The sequence below is a fragment of the Nomascus leucogenys genome, chromosome 9, assembly GCF_006542625.1.
Source record: "Nomascus leucogenys isolate Asia chromosome 9, Asia_NLE_v1, whole genome shotgun sequence".
Taxonomy (NCBI): Eukaryota; Metazoa; Chordata; class Mammalia; order Primates; family Hylobatidae; genus Nomascus; species Nomascus leucogenys.
In genome coordinates, this window is record NC_044389.1 from 13,432,885 (window position 1) to 13,450,428 (window position 17,544).

General features: G+C 38.5%; 1 protein-coding gene across 13 annotated transcripts in view; it reads right to left on the minus strand.

Moving 5' to 3' along the window:
* The window catches only part of PPP1R12B (protein phosphatase 1 regulatory subunit 12B), a 239,888-nt gene that overhangs the window by 31,723 nt on the left and 190,621 nt on the right, over positions 1-17,544 (minus strand). For all 13 annotated transcript variants that reach the window (XR_004031674.1, XR_004031679.1, XR_004031678.1 and 10 more), the window contains one exon: positions 1,165-1,181. Coding sequence is in view for 1 of the 13 variants with exons in the window: in XM_030818635.1 (XP_030674495.1) it covers positions 1,165-1,181 (17 nt within the window). In the remaining 12 variants the exon portion in view is untranslated. The remainder of the gene's footprint in view (positions 1-1,164; positions 1,182-17,544) is intronic.

Genomic DNA, 17,544 nt, shown 5'->3' on the forward strand with positions numbered 1-17,544 from the left:
CTCACTGAGATGAAGTCACCTTATACATGTGATTTTTGGGGGGCTATGGATTGTGTTCCATAGGTCTCTTTGTTTATTCTTGAGCTAGTGCTTCACTGTTTTAATTGGTACAGTTTCACAGCATATTTTGAAGTCTGTGGGAAAAAGATTCCTTTCACAAATGGCTATTATAATACAAGAGAATTCACAAAAGATTACGGCAAAATACCACTCTCCAACAATTTTGCAAAGCTAAGTAATTTTCTGCTAGGTTAGAAGTAAATGATTTGTCCTCAGCTGCTGCCTGGTGAGAGGGCAAGCAGAGGAAGAACATAAGTAAAATTTAGAATATATTAATAAGGCAGAACCAGCTCAATACCAAACAAATTATAAGGAAACTCATTTGCCCTATAGTCCCATAACTATATCTTCTCCCAATCTCTTAATTTCTCCATCAGAGTAACAGTAGAAAAAGAAAGATTCCAACTTTTGGCTCTATAGTCTATTATTTTTTATTTAGTTTCTTCTTTCAGAAGATCAGTTTTGTACCCTTAGATACTAGGTGAAAAACTGCAGAGGGCCATTCCCCCAGTTTTGATATCCTTCTTTAATTTTTCAGCAATTGCAAAACAGGTCTTTAGTTTGTTCATTCAACAAACTACTACGGAGCATCATCTAGGTATAAGGTATTTTGTTGGATCCACTATTAAATAACAGTATCTAATCTCAATGTGAACCATCAGATTAGATTAATTGCTCTTCTCTGTGCTCAGAATACCTGTCTGTACTTCTAATGGGCAGTTATTATGTTCTGTTGAAATGACCTGTCTCTCTAGTGGCTTGTTAGCTATTTGAAGGTAAGAATACTGTCTTATTCATGTTGTTTCCCTAATACCTCGCATGGTGCCTGGTACACTGGTGCTTTAAAAAAATTAATCTACTGGAAGTCTCACAAGGTGAACTGGAAAGAGGAGAATCTGGAAGCAGGAAGGTAAACTGAAAAGCTTGTTCCATTGCTTTGGGCAGGAGGTAATAAAAGTCTGAATTATTGTGGTGGCTGTGGAAATGAAAAGGACGGAAAGGATGTGAGAAACATTACTGAATTATTATATAAAGCTAAGTTTAATTAGACATGCATTCACTCACAAGTATTAAGCATGCATATATAACAGGGAGAGTTCTTACCTAGAAAGTCTTTCATGCTAGAGAAAGGAGACAAAAACAAAAACAAAAAAGAAAAAAGAAAAGAAAACAGCATTAGCAAGAGACTGATTTGTATTATTTCCACCTATAAATGCACTTTTCAAATCAGATGGCTGAACTTCACAGCTGGAGATGGGTGTGCCATTTAAGAAAAGCAATCAAATTGACTACACAAAGGTGACTTAGCCCTAGTTCACACTTCTTTGTATGCCATGACTCACTAGATTTGAGGCATTAGGGATAGCACCTTTTTAAACTACAAGTTACCAAACGTAAAATGATCAAAAACTGCTCCCAACTCCCCACCCAACTAACTAGCCAAGCTTGTGTTCTAGGAGTGACTATCACTGACTTTCTATGTGACATTTGGCCTCTCTGGATCTCAACATTCATTCTATTAATTTCCTTTGTTCACAAACTCCCAACCTTGCCCTGAGTGAATACCGCAACTACAAATATTAAAACTCAGGAGACTTCTTCAGCTTCTCCTAGGTTGCTAGTGAAAGTAGAAGAGTAAGGGAGAGGGGAGAAAGTCCCATCCTAGTCCCTAGGATGCTGGTTAAAAAAAAAAAAAAAAAAAAGGTACTCTGAGGTCTCAAAAGAAAGGAATTTTATAGATACAACCAGTAAGCTTGGTCATTGTAAACAAATCAAACAACAAAAAGTGCTTATGTCTGTGTTTGACATTTACTTTTTACTGTAGATGACCTTTACCCTCCTATCTTTTTTTTTTTTTTTTTAAAGAACTCTGGCAAATAAAAATTCAATTGATTTAAATGCACTTAAATATTTCCCTTTTTGAAGTGTTAAAGAACAACAAAATCTTCAAGACAGACAAGAGGAGGAAGAGAACCAAAGGTCCAATAATCTACAAAATGGATAATGAATCCTTGAACTTCTGAGGAGTCACTCAATGACACTGCTTTGTATTAAACAGTCCCTGGAAGCCACTGGTTTGTCAAACAACATAGCAGGACAACCCAACACACCACACCCTACAGCTGTCCAGGAGAGGTATACAGTGACAGCACATATGACTAAAGAGGACTGAATAGAGTCGCCTTGATAAACGATGACATTTCCTCATGGAATCTCTTTAAATCAGGGGTTATACTCATCAGAATAATCCTGCACACTTTTGCAAAATGTACATGTCCTAACCTCAGTACTGGAGATTCTGTTTCAGTAGGTTTAGAATGCAGCCTTCCTATATGTATTTTTAAAAAGTACCCCAGGTGATTCTGCTGTACAGCCCTGGTTAAATACCACTGGACTAAATGAAGGTTTTTGAACATGGAGACATGCCCCCATTTGAGGTGGGGGAATCATTAGGACTCATTAAGAAAAGTATATGGTATATTCTCATACATTGAGTTGAGAATCCTGAAAGTTGGAAATCTAAAATTCAGGACAATTCCAGGCATTTTTCCTGTCCCGCATTTATATATCTAATCTCTAGTGGCACTCATATGTATACCCTACACTGTCATTGCCTACTTTCTCAACTTTACCTGAAGTTTTTTTTTTCTTGATGTCTTTTTTCAAAAAAGAAACTAAATTTTAATCACCTTTCAAGAACTAACACATATATAGGGCTGGGTGCAGTGGCTCACACCTGTAATCCCAGCACTCTGAAGGCAGGAGGATCACTTGAGCCCAGGAGTTCAAGACCAGTCTGGGCAACATGGCAGGACCCCATCTCTACAAAATAATTTTTAAAAAGTTAGCTGGGCATAGTGGTGTACACCTGTGATCCATGTTACATGGAAAGCTGAGGCAGGAGGATCACTTGAGCACAAGAGGTCGAGGCTGCAGTGAGCTGTGTTCGTGCCACTGCACTTGAGCCTGGGTGACAGAGTGAGGCCTTGTCTCAAAACAAAACAAACAAACAAAAAGTATGCAAGTGAAGCTGAGATCCTGGGCTATGGGCTATGTCACTGATTAGCTTTGTGAAAAGACCTAGCATCTGGGTGAATTAAAATTCACGGTCCAGGAAAACTATTTATTGTGACATGTCAAATACTTGTGAATAATTGAGCCTGAACTCCAAACCAGCAAATGCAAAGCATCTATTGTATTTAAGAGCCCACTGTGTGCACAGCCCTGTAGAGGAGGCACTGAGGAAGAAGCAGAACAAGTTGCATGACAGAACCAGGAGAGCACTGTGAACATAATTAACAAGTTCGCCTGAAGCAATGTAGGGAAAACATTAGAATACGTGACATGGAGATAACAGTGGTAACCCATTGGCTCCAACTAAGAAAACCTCCTAAAAGATAGGAGTTTTGGGAAGATCATGTTAGAGAAACACACAAAAACACACATTTTTTTTTTTCTGATAACAAAAATCCAGAAGAGACACATACATTTAAAAAAAAAACATATTGTTATGGAGGGAACGTTTCCCTAAAATTCCATCTTATTCCTAATTATATTTTTAGTACCTACAGAGCCAGAACACAATAGGTGTTCAATAAACACTAAGTGAACTGAATTGTTAATGCTCTGAGAAGTGTGATGGCCTTGGCTAGACCTGATTTCTAATTTCTGCTCTGACATCTAGCAATGTGACCTTGGCAAGTTACCACTTATTCTAACAGTAAGAATTAACTGTGATAACCACAAGGAAGTGAACTCTTAAAATGTCAGCTTCCCCGCCACCATTCCTCTGCTTTCATTTTTTAAATTGTAAGAATATCGCATTAGGCCAAGTGCAGTGGTTCACGCCTGTAATACCAGCACTTTGGGAGGCTAAGGCAGGTGGATCACTAGAGGTCAGGAGTTCGAGACCAGCCTGGCCAACATGGCGAAACCCCATCTCTATTAAAAATACAAAAATTAGCTGGGTGTGGTGGCACATGCCTGTAGTCCCAGCTACTTGGGAAGCTTAGGCAGGAGAATTGCTTGAGCCCAGGAGGTAGAGGTTGCAGTGAGCTGAGATAGCGTCACTGCACTCCAGCCTGGGAGACACAGTGAGACTCTGTCTCAAAAAAAAAAAAAAAAGAATATTATATTGGCTATTGATGCTGGTTAGAGTACCAAGTTAAGACTTCGTACCTTTGGTTCAGGGAATTGAGTCCACATGTAACCAAATGAAACAATAATTTAGAAGACCATTTAGTTTCTCTCAGTGCTTCTGAGTAGAACAGCCTTCAAACTATACCCTTCATATGGGGGTAGCATTCTTGACATTCTTTCCAAAGATGTACTTTCCACATCGTCTTAGGTATGGAAAAATGACCTGTTTACAATCAAACCAGTCCCTTGGGCCTTTTCTTCCTCCTATTGAACTAGGAGCTCATTTCTCCATGGTGTGCAGACTGAGGCCTAACTTTCTGACAATTAAATCATGCTTTTTTGCTGACTTTTTCTTGAAATGTGAAACCTCACTTGAATTTTTTTTTTTTTTTTTTTTTTAGTTTCTTCTTTGTAAATATCCTATTTATTGGGTAAGATTTTACTATATCTTTAGTTTTAAATTCTGCTGTGTAGACTCTGGCAGCTGCCTCTATGGTGATGAAACAAGCTTTTTTTTTTTTTTTCCATTAAAACAGGGAAATTAAGATTTTACCAGGCATCAGTCTTAGCCATTATCTATAAATCAAAGCATGCTAATAATTTCCATTGCTCTACTTTTTAAATGACATTAACCCTTTTCATTTAGAATGTTCTGGAAGCACAATTAAGCCAAGAAAGTTTTCAGATATATGGCTGTATAGTATGGCTGTGTATACTGTATGACCTTCACTGAGGAGGTTGACATAAAATACAAACACTTAAAAATTGAAAAACACAAAAATTAGGTTAGTACTATCAAGCAGCAATCAGAAAAAGCCCACAGGGTTCCTGGATATGAAAAGGCAGATTCCATAGGGTTTTCAAGAGGCCTAAATTAATTTTTCTACAAATGAGAGCACGTGGAGGAAGGTGATGATAATGGTGCTCACACTTGTGATTGCCATACCAGTTTTTGTCCCTATAGGCTTACTGTAGGAGGTGTTCCCTACAGCCACCTAGGAAGTTGATGACCTACACTCTTACTTCTGCTTGCCAGGAGTAACTGAAAGCAAACATCACAGTCTGTTGTTGATTAGCTTTTAAAGGCTTGTTAACATTCCTTGTTAACAGTTTCTTTTTGGGTAACCTTTTATAAAATGCGTAGGTGATGAGTGATCCAGCAGACAAGGCGGTAGACAATTTACCTAGATCCAGATATTAGAGAAAACAGAGCTTGCAAGTTAATCCTTGATCTTTCCTCGCTATCTCTAATTCCCTCCAGCTTTTACCTGACTTTTGGAGCTATGTGGAATCCTTTATTTTTTATTTTTTAAAATATTATTGCCTTCAGGGGCTAGCCTTAGCAATGTCCTGGGAAAGTCAACCCTACCAATTAGAGGAGAGTAGATAAACCTCCTAAAACCTCAGAGATTAGTGAGATTTGGATGCAGTAGGGGTAACACAGTTACCTTAATACAAACAATATTATTTCAAAAACGGAAGAAAACTGGACTTCTAAGGGTGAATTATTCTCACTGTAATAGAAATGGTTTCCTTTCAGGTTTTTAGCCTAAAAAGAGTAATGCAAGATAGCTTAAAAGTATATAGGGTTTAATGTTTAATTCCCCCAATTCTGATAAAATGGCTTAGTTTTTAGATCATACTTCCTAACTAATTTTCATTGGTGGAATACCTCTAGAAACTATTGTTTTGCTTGGCTTCTTGATACCCTAGATAATCCGGGGTTTGATGAAAAAACACTAGTTGGATTTAGGGAGAGAGAAGTTGGGGTTTCTTGGGTAAAGAAGTAGAGTGGCTGGATTGACGTAGAAGACTTAACTTTAATTTTTTGTCTTCATCCTCCTGTCATTCAAACTAAGCACAGATCAAATCAACTGTTAGACTAACACGACTTCATTCAAGAAAGCTGACTGCCAACCCTGCAGGGAGACTACTGAGTAAATCTAGAAGAGATAAGACAGAGTGGGAGTTAGCCTAAGTAATCTCAGGGGAACAGTGAGCCAGGAAGTGACATCAGAAGAGGCGAGTAGAACATAGGGTAGGGAAATGAACACTGAAGCTTCTCCCAGAGAAGAGGATTCTAAGAGTTCAGCTGAGTGGGCAGGAAATAAGGGGAAGTCCTAGAACACAAGGCTTAGGGACTCCAGCCAAATCGATGATCCTTTAGAGGCTAGGAATGTGGACTCATCTTATCTATGCTCTGGCAATGGTCCCATCCTTCCATCCTCCTCCTCTGTACACTCCCTCTCTCTTCTCAAAAACAGAAGTTAGTCTACTCTGTAAGTAGAGTCTGAATAGCTTATCTGCACATGATGATATCATATATTTTAGAAAAGGCATGAATCTTTTCTCCAACTGGTAGGTTAATTCACAAATTTATTATGCTGTATGCTCTAATCTGGAAGTCTTAGAACTTCTCTAAGTGTTTTTGTTAAAGATTGTTTTGCTCTAACTTCTATTGAAGACAAATGATGGCCACTAAAGAGACTCTCTAGTGTGTCTGAACTAGATAGAAACTGTTCAAAGAAGGAATTACTTTCACAGCTTTTATGGCCCAACTGGGGACAACAGAAAATGTGAATGAGACTCTAGAGAAGAAGAGACTAAAAGCTGCTCAGAAACCAATATGAATACAGAGAGTAGAGGTAAAAAGAATGATTAGCTAGATAGACCATAGTTTTAAAAATGTCCCAAAACTAAGAAGCAGACTTCTTCCTTTCATACCTCTTGAAATTCTCCGATAATAATCTCATTGCTTGGGCCTGTTTCCAATAAAAGAACAGAATGAAGATCACCATTAATTCAGATGGCAATCCTAGAAAGGGACAGAAACCAGACTGGTTTTGATTTGTGAAATGTGTAGGGCCCTCAAAACACCAGAGACTGGCTTAGAAAAATCCCCACAAAAGCTTTTAACTTGAAAGTTATCAGGAGTTCAGGAAGGCACATAATTAAAACCAAACTCCTGCTACCAAGTTTAAAATAAAATTGTGGCTAAGGAAAGCTGGGCCCAAGGGAAAGGAATGAGACCAAGTCACATGTCTATTGCCAAGGCTGAAACTGGTTTAACTCATGTTCCTTTTGGAGTCATGGCTTGACCCCACAGTGATGGGAAAAAACTTCTATTTACATTTTCTCCCGAAGAGGGACTAAGCAGAAGGAACATTTTATATTATGTTCTTGTGTACTAGCTGAGCCAGGGGAAACAATTTGAGCTATTCTGGGATGGTCTACAGAGAACCATCTTCTTTCCCTTCAGTGTTCTCAGAATATCGACTGATGATGAACAAGCCAATGATGTGAGTGTGGCTGCAGCAAGGACCCTTCAAATTTTCAGAGGTACTGCAAACCTAATCACGATCTGAGTTAATTGCAAAATAGTATAATTTTGTAACTTTTGAGTGTAAGAATCATTCTGGTTTCACATATAAGTCCAAGAGAGACAAAGGCTTTCCATCCTTCTATCTTAAGGGAAAAGACTTCTTCATAATTCAAACAGACAAGATTCTTAGGAAACTTGAAATAAGGAGAATCTACCAGTCTCTAACTTTGAAGTGTAGCCTGCATTGTTCTAGTAATTCATCTGGGGATCCTGCATAATCTGGAAATAAATGTGAGGGTGGAACAAGAACTTCCAAGATTTATGCAAAGATGTGACAGTAGAGGGCAATGATAATGAGGCCTATGCTGTTTTTTATATCAAAAAAATTAATACCATCAAATTTTCAATTTCATTAGTTTTCTGTTGCTGCCAAAAAAAATTTAGTGGCTTAAAAACCTATTTATTATCTCACAGTTTTGTAGGTCAGAAGTCTGCACAGTTCTGCTGGGTTCCCTCCTCAAGTTCTCAATGGTCTGAAATCAAGGAGTCTGCTGCTGGCTTTTATCAGGAGCATCTTGGGGAAGAATCTGCTTCAAGCTCATCCAGGTTTTTGCCAGGAATCCAGTCCTGTGGGGTTTCAGGTACCCACTGCCTTGCAGGGTAGTGGCTGCTTACTGCTTGCAGAAGCTCCTACATTCCTTTTCACATGGCCCTTCTGATTTTCAAACCAGCAATGAAGCATTGAGTTCTTTTCGCACTTCACATTTCTCTGGCTTCCCGTTCCATCATCTACTGAGAAGGCTCTCTGCCTTCACAGGCTCATGTGATTAGCTCAGGCCCACCCAGGAAAACCTCCCTAACTTAAGTCAACTGTGCTATGTAACAGAACAATCATGGGAGAGCTATCTTGTCATATACGTGGGTTCTAGAGATTAGGCGAGGACCTTTTGGGGAGGGCATTTTAGAAATTCCAACTATCACAAGGCTCTCCCTTAAAAAAAAAAAAAGGTCTAATTTATCTGTAACATCCTAAAAGAAACATCCATAGTACATGGCCTCTCAGCTGCACTAGGTGATTACATACATTCAGAATCAGGACAATACCAAAAGCGCTGTCTTATGCAGGGAAAAAAACAGGCGTCCATGTGACCTGGTATACATATGTGTAAGAGAGCATACTTCCAAGGAAAAATTAACTTTTAAAAGCAAGTATTAAATCACATATGTCTTCATCATATGTCTTGATTTGTCTTTACTGACTACTTAATACATATAAAACAAGAAGTTAAACATAGTCAAATACAGTATTTACATTCAGTTCATTTTATAAATATTTCTGAAAAATCTCATATGCCAGATTGTGACTACCCTATCAATTTAAGGCATGTAAAAATGATATCATGTAACATCATCTCACATATTGCAGTACATGTCACTATTTTTAAAAGAAAAACCATTAAGTTCATTAAATGATAGACATAGACTCATCTTTTGTTGTCTCTATTGTGCTACCTAATATTATTAGAATTTTAAAGCTCTTAGCATCTATGCAGACCTGCATCTCCCTTTTGTGAATATTCCCAGCTTCTGAAGAATTTCTGGATCTTCTGGAAACTCACAAAATGCACTCACTGTAGAAGGAAATATATGGATATACTAAGGCCTCCATAAAATACCTAAGGCAAGCCATTTTATATGTATAATTCATAAACTCTTGTGATTCATAAATGCATTTGCAGGCTCCGGCATATTTTCCATCTAGCCTTTCACATGCTGTGTACTATATAGGATGAAAATGACCAACAGGGGAATGAGGAGCTCTAAAACTTGTGTGGCTCTAGCACATGGGTCACATTTCTCACACTTAATATCTGTATTTACTTTCCCCATAGCTTGGAGTTTTAGGTTCACACAGATGTGTATGGCCATCTGAAACTATGAAATACATTCAGATGATTTAAAAAAAAACACAGCCTCAGGGAACACCTGAGAAAAGAAGCCTGATCAGTCCCTCCAAAATATTGTTAGAATACAGCATAGAGTATATCGTAAATTTTAAAAGTCCTTATTTGGGCCTTAAATCCCACTGTTTGAGTTTCACTCCATTTCTCTAATTGAGATTCCAGGTCTCTCCCCACTAGCCTGTCAAGGCTCTTCAATAGATGATGTTACTGACCACCATTATACCTCTTTAGGAAGTAAGCTTTCCATGAAGCCTGGGAAGAGATGGGTTTTTCATATGGTAAATGTCACAGTCCAGCAGCCTGTTTGGGTAGCAGTAATTTTAATTTTATTTGGACTAGGCTGTGAATCAAAACTTTTATAAAGGAATTAGTGAGGCTCTCCAGACCTCACATTTCATGAGGAAATAAATATTAATACTTGGGACCTAAGTAACATAGGGTAGAACTTTCAATTTCTGAGTAGATTCCACAGGCTTTTTCTCTTTTGATTCCCACAAAAACCAAAATATTAACTCACATATTTTGGAGTGACAGATATACTAGCAAATTGCAATGAACAGGAATCTGAATTGACTTGGGAAGACCTATGGTTAGCCTTCATGTTAGAAATAAGATTCTCAAGTGTGTGGCCTCTGACTCCTTTCCAGATGGCTAAATGGGGTAGGAGCGGAGAGATCAAATCTCAGGCAGCAGCCTCCATTCCCTGCATTTACATTAAGCACCTGTATGTGCCCAGCCTTGTGAGTAGTACTCAGAGGAATAAAATCGACAATTACAGAATCTAAGACATGGCTCTTTGATCTCAAAGAGCTCTTCTTTGAGGAGGTAAAATATGCACACTCATAAATACAAATAGAGTGTAATTCAAGAAAGTTGGCCGGGTGCGGTGGCTCATGCCTGTAATCCCAGCACTTTGGGAGGCCGAGGCGGGTGGATCACAAGGTCAGGAGATTGAGACCATCCTGGCTAACATGGTGAAATCCTGTCTCTATTAAAAATACAAAAATTAGCCAGGTGTGGTGGCGGGCGCCTGTAGTCCCAGCTACTCGGGAGGCTGAGGCAGGAGAATGGCATGAACCCGATGGCAGAGCTTGCGGTGAGCAGAGATCGTGCCACTGCACTCCAGCCTGGGCGACAGAGCGCGACTCCGTCTCAAAAAAAAAAAAAAAAAAAGCAATTGATTAAATGCAATCAAATGTTACACCATCTAGTACATACAATAAATAAAAAGGGGTAGTTAGGAAAGGGAGAGACCAATACTGACTAGATATTCTTGGCAAGGCAATAATGGAAGGAACAAGCTTAGTGGATACATCAGCTTGAAGTCTGAAACTGGGTGGTCATGAAAAATGACACTATTATGTGTGACTTGTAAGTGATCTTACATAAGTTGGGGCCTTGCGAAGGCCACAGTCATCCCAAAGTGCTACTCTGCCTTGAAAGATGAAGTTTAGAAGGATAAAGAACTGAAGCTTTCTTTGATTCTTCCACTTTCATACCCCTAATAGGGAACTTGAGTCTTCAAATGCACAAGGTTCTTATTTAGGGGGCTAAACCACCTCCCAGAGAAGAACAGGTATTTTAAAATGTGGACTTTTGGGACAGCAGACACTTTTGTAGTTTATTTTCTTGGTTTTGGCAGGGAAGGGTCTCCTCGGATGAGAAAAACCTCAGTAATTCAGGCCCTACTAATTCAGAACTTGTTATAATTTAACAGGTCCTGAGTTTTATCATAGATACTTATAAATACTAAAATTATATATATATATATATAGAGAGAGAGAGAGAGGGAGAGTCTTGTGCTGTCAGAGTGTACTGGCATGATCATGGCTCACTGCAACCTCTACTTCCTGGGCTCAAAGTGATCCTTCTGCCTCAGCCTTCTAAGTGTCTGGGACTACAGGCATGCACCACTACACCTATTTTAAAATGATGTAAAATTCTGACTTTGGCTGGGCACAGTGGCTCACACCTGTAAGCCCAGCACCTTGGGAGGCCGAGGCAGGAGGATCACTTGAGCTTGGGAGTTTGAGACCAGCTTGGTCAACAAGTTAGTGAGGCCCCAGCACACCTATAGTCCCAGCTATTAGGGAGGCTGAGGCAAGAGAATTGCTTCAGGCCAGGAGTTTGAGGCTGCAGTGAGCCATGATGGTGCTACTGCACTCCAGCCTGGGTGACAGAGCGAGATCCTGTCTCAAAAAAAAAAAAAAAAAAAATTCTGACTTTTTACTAATCTAGGTTTGTCTGTTCCTGTTATTCTGTTACATTTTTCCTTAAGGTAGCTTTTGTTGTCGCCATCTCTCTTTCCAAGTCAGATTCAATAGTCAGGGATACTGGTAATAATCTAGGAGCTATTTAAAGAAGAGACAGTAGTTTCACTAGAACAGTTACACGCCTTACTGGTTAAGGCTGAGGCTCTTGATCCAGATTGCTGGCTCCAGCATTTACTAAGTTATGTGATCTTACATGATTACTTAACTTCTCTGTTCAGTGTCCTTGTCATTAAAATGAGATCATAAACTTGGTGTTTATGGTTATCAAATGTATTAAATGAGACAATAAATGTAAGTGCTTGGTACAGCACTGACAAAGAGTAAATGTTCAATAAATTTTAGCTATTGATATTACTACAGTTCTCCCTACTTTTTTCTATTCTCTCTCTTGTCCCTCTTTGGTCTTTTGGTTCTCCCAATGCTTGTTGGCTGCAAGAGGAATAAGCTCAAATAAATTCCTCAACACTCAAGTAAAGGGTTTTTGATTATTTGTAGATTTTGATGATCCAGGCTAATTCCTACTTACCTTTCTAATCTACACACATTTAAGGTCGTTATTTTACTGTCTGGATGGATATATGTCCTTCCAGACAACCAACCATGTAAAGTTGATTTTGGAAATCAATGCAAAACATTTTTTAAAATGCTATAATATACTCTCATCTATTTTACATTTTTATTTAAATTTAGAATATTTAACTTTTCATACAAACAACTTTTAAAATAGGCACTTGCAATTTTATGTACAACTCCTATACGAAAATGTTGCTTTCATAATGAACTATGAAGAGGTTAAAGTCCAGACACGCTTTCAGTATCTTTATCTAATCATGTCACTGGTAGAACTCTTTCCATGCTGTGTAACCAAGGAAGGCTGTTGGATTTTGGAACTGTTATGAGAACTAACATCCCAGTTGTGGATAACCATCACTCACTGCATGATAACCAGGTCAAGAATAGAATAAAAAAGAGGCTTAAAAGAAATAAAAAGCTGATGAAAGCCAACTCTGATTGTTTCCCTTTGTTCTTCTTACAGTAATAAATTGCCAGCTCACCCAAATATTATCAGATTAAGAAAAGAAATTAAAAACCAATGCTGAATAGTATGGGAACTTTTCCAAACTTTAAAAAATAATCCCTCGTCACACAGCTGGTTAAGTACTGAAAAAACTAGAACCCAACACAAAACTCATAACCAACTGACCCTTAACTAAATTTCTGAATCCTTTGAGAACTGAAACTTATCACCGAAACATAAGTTTGACCACAATACCTCTGAACAAAGAAACCAGATACAAGATCTGCTGTCTTCCTGCATGTGATTCCAGTGGTGATGGAATAGGAAAGCGCCATTAGAAAAAGAAACATATCTCTTACCTGCTTGTGGTTACTCCTCTCGAGGTTTACTCTCAGCCCTTCCTTATGTTACATCTACTCCTTAGACAAGCTCACCACTCTTATGGCTTCAATCATAAATATCAGTATTTTTAGCCCATAATTTTCTCCCAAGTGTCAGACCAACTACTTTCTGGAAATCACTATCTGAATGTCCCAAAGTACCTCTAATTCAACATATCCCAAAGTGACACCATTTCCCCACTCAACAGCATTTAGCCTCCTGTGTTTGCCAACTCAATTTTGTCACACTATTTTTTTTTTTCTTTTTGAGACAGGGTCTCATTCTGTTGCCCAGGCTGGAGTGCAGTGGTGCAATCATGGCTCACTGAAACCTCGACCTCCTGAGCTCAAGCTGTTCTCCCACTTCAGCCTCCCAAGTAGCTAAGAGTATAGGCATGTGCCACAATACCTGGCTAGTTTAACAATTTTTTGAAGAAACAGTTCTTACTCAATTGCCCAGGCTGGTCCCAAACAATCCTCCTATCTCTGCCTCCCAAAATGCTGGAATTACAGGTGTGAGCCCCTGCACCTGACACTTACCATACCATTTTCTGCCCAGTCACCTAAACCAGAGACCTGGTAGTCACTCCTGACTCTGCCCTCTCTCAGGCTCATCCTTATCCCCATTCTATCAGTCCATATCTTATCAATTCTACCTTCTAAACAACTGAATGCTTCTCTGTACTTCCCAGAAAAAATATCTCTGCCCGGGCCCTTAACATTTCTCACCCGGAATACTGCAATCAAAGGCCAATGACCTGATCACGTCCTGACCCTCCTCCCAATCCAGCTTCCACAGCTGCCAAAGTTATTTCTCTAATATGCAATTCTGAGCACAGCAACTTTACTTCAAATCTTCATTCCTTTATTCTTTATCCACAGGATAACTCCCCAAATCCTCAAAATTATATACTAAGCCTCACATGACCTGGGTTTGCTAAGCCTCCTGCCTCATTTCTTATTATATTTATAAATATATCTTTTGTTCTAGCCACACCGATATGCAGCTCTCAGAATGATGCTATTATGTTCTCATATTCTTTTTCTCCCTTTGTAATGTACTGTTTCCTTCTTCTTTGTCCATCTAGCTTCTATTGTTCTCCAAACATCAGGCTAATGTATTAACCACATGGCTGGTCTAAAACACCCTGAACCTATGTCTTTATTAGAAAATGCATCTCCCTGGTGTTCTAATTCTTGATTTTCTTTATCTCCCCAATTAGACTGCCAATTCTTTGAGGGCAGGAACTGTGTCTTTCATTTATGAATTCTGGTGTCCAATATAAAGCCTACTACAAAGCAGATGCTCATAAAATGTTGTGGGAGGATTCACAATAGGGCAGGTGGCTTTGATACACATTTATCATGGAACTAAAAATTAGAGTAGAAGGGCAGGACACCGCTTGCAGGAAAGGGAGCTGATGTCTTCGAAGCTCCCAGTCTCTCTGGTCAACAAACCAAGACTTCAGATGCCATCTCCCCCAGCTCTACGTAGGACATGAGTTAACTAGGCCAGTCTCTACTTAGAATTCATGTAATGGGTCCAAATGAGAAAGCTACTTTTATTCCCACAGGTTTTACTATTCTAGGAAGATTCCTTGGGCTGAACAATTACTGCTATTGATTTTCCTTGAGTGAAATAAAAAACCCCAAAAATGAATACATTCCTGGTTTTAATTAGGCAGAAAAAAATGGTTAACAGATTGCACTCTTAATTAGCATTGTTCATCCAAGTGTTTCTCATTCCATGACAATGGATTATAAAGTGGAGTAAAAATGGATTCCAGATTGGTAGTGCATCAAATGTAGTGTTGGATGTATAGAGGATACGATAACATGCTAAAGAACTGCTTGGTACTTGTCAGAGGAGGGCACAAAGCACATGCAAAAAATAATTATCAACACTGACAGTCTGGAAGGCATAAGAGGCAGAATGCCTCTGGCCTGCTAACCAAAGTTGCTATGTAGACAAGCTCTCATGAAGGCAACAATCCTTTATCATCCAATTATTTATCAAATGTACCCTAATTAGTTTGCAGGACTGGTTATAAAACAAAGCTAATTGATTAAATGTTCCCTTTATGTATATTAATGGCTGACTGAAAAATATTATGTAAAATCTTTGTATTTTTTTGTTTTCGTCATTTTTTTAAATTGAGATGTTAGAACTGAAGGAATGCAATCCAGACTAAATGGGAAAATGCTACTGATCTTTATAAATGCAGGTCAAATCCTATTATAACAAATACCAATTCAATGAAAATGTGCCTAATTAAAAGATTCCCAGGGTTCAGCTGATGACCCACTTACTTCAAGATTTATTCAATATAATAAATATCAGATAAGCACTACAATTTGGACATCCTCTAGTATTTGTTTCCTTTAAATATACCCTGCATTGAAAAAATTTTAAATTAGCAAATAAGAAAAATTTGAGAATACTGACCAAAGATTACCTGGCTCTTACTTTTAGGATAATTTAAAAATGCTAAACCATCTAAATTGAGTAGTTCCTAATTTATAAACGTTAGACCCAATAATATACATAGTGATTAAAAATCAAGAGCTAGAAGTGTCTAATGTAGTTGTAGTTCAGAATTTTTTCTTTAACTACAAAGACTCAGAAGAAAAATAATTTTTTTTAATGTTGGAAAATTACTGTCAAAAGAAAGTTTTACTACTAATTGTATGAACCCAGCATCTTATATTAGGGTTGTTTCGTGGTATGAGAAAAGAGACTGAGCTTTCAAATTCTCATCAATATCTACCTGGTGTGGTTCCCATTAGAAATGCAGGTGAATCTGAAAGTTTTTCCGCTTTTCCTGAGTAACAAATCAGAGATGATCAGAGCTGTTACTAAGGGGAACTCCTCAACTTTTAGACACAAAAAAGATACTGAACTAATGGAAACCTCATATGAAAGCCAAAAGTAGCAGTAAAAAAAATTATTTCATTATTTAGGATCAACAGAGACCAAAACAGCAATATTAGGAGCATACCACTTATAATAGTCATTCTTAGTGTCGGTAGGAGCGAGTGACGGCATGCCAAAAGGATGGATGAAATTTTCTCTAGTGAGGAAGAGGGATGTCTTTGTTTGTTTGTTTGTTTATAGACGGAGTTTTGCTCTTGTTGCCCAGGCTGGAGTGCAATGGTGCAATCTTGGCTCACTGCAACCCCCGTCTTCCGGGTTCAAGCAATTCTCCTGCTTCAGCCTCCCAAGAAGCTGGGATAACAGGTGCCTGCCACCATGCCGAGCTAAGTTTTTGTAATTTTAGTAGAGATGGGGGTTCACTATGTTGGCCAGGCTGGTCTCGAACTCCTGACCTTGTGGTCCACGAGGCTTCAGCCTCCCAAAGTGCTGGGATTACAGGCATGAGCCACTGCACCCAGCCGGGATGTATATTTTTAAAAACCATGTTTAATAGCATAATTTTGTGTTCAGAGAATTAAAGATATTTATTATTTTCAAAATACAAACTAGAGAAGTAAACAAAAATCTTCTTGGCTGGTGAGGACATGCACTATCTTCTACATACGAGTGATTTTTCATTAGGGAGTATATCAGCTGCTGTTACGAGTTTAAAAGTAAACGTATATAATAAAAGTTTGTTTTCTAGTCACTGAAAAATCATCCTGCCTTTTGTTTTCTCAAGTTAAAAATAATAACTTGTTTGACTTACAGCTTATAGTTTGCCTTTACTACTGCTTGAACATTTGACGAAGGGTACGGTGTCCAAAATATTCTCTCCATGTGAATAGCTATTATTTTAAAATTCTCTCTGAGGATATTTTCCTTATATGGGGGCATTTACTATTTAGCCCTGTTAACAACACTCAAAAAAGAATCAAACTTTTAAATGCTGGCTGAAATTTCAATCCTCCGTTTTGAAGAATGTTGGTTCAGGGGCTGTCCCTCTGTAACTCTGTGCCTCTCTAGAAGAAACTGTATGTATGTATACAAACAAATCAAAGAAGTTTGGAAGAGGACAGTAAGAGAGCTGTCCTGACTTTAACTCTGAAATGCACACAGAAATTTCCCAGTATCTTTACTGTAAAGACTCAAGCATTTCCACTTTTCTAGAGAAATACAAAGACCCTGAAGCCCACAATGTCTCAGGTTCTGTGGGCTCCATGGTCCCAGAGAGTATGACTGGGATTTGAGAACCAGGCACAGGAGATTCAGTTATAGCCTGCCAATTCCCTCCCTTGGCCTATAAATACAGCTTTCCTCCTTCCTGCAATTTCGGTTTCCTGTGTCTCCATCAGGGATAAATTTTGGACTCCCACAGCTACTTAAGCTTTTAACTGCCATCTTTGCCCTTTAGCATGTTCTTAAACTTGACCTTCAAATATATTTGAGACGTACTCCAATGCTGCGGGGAAT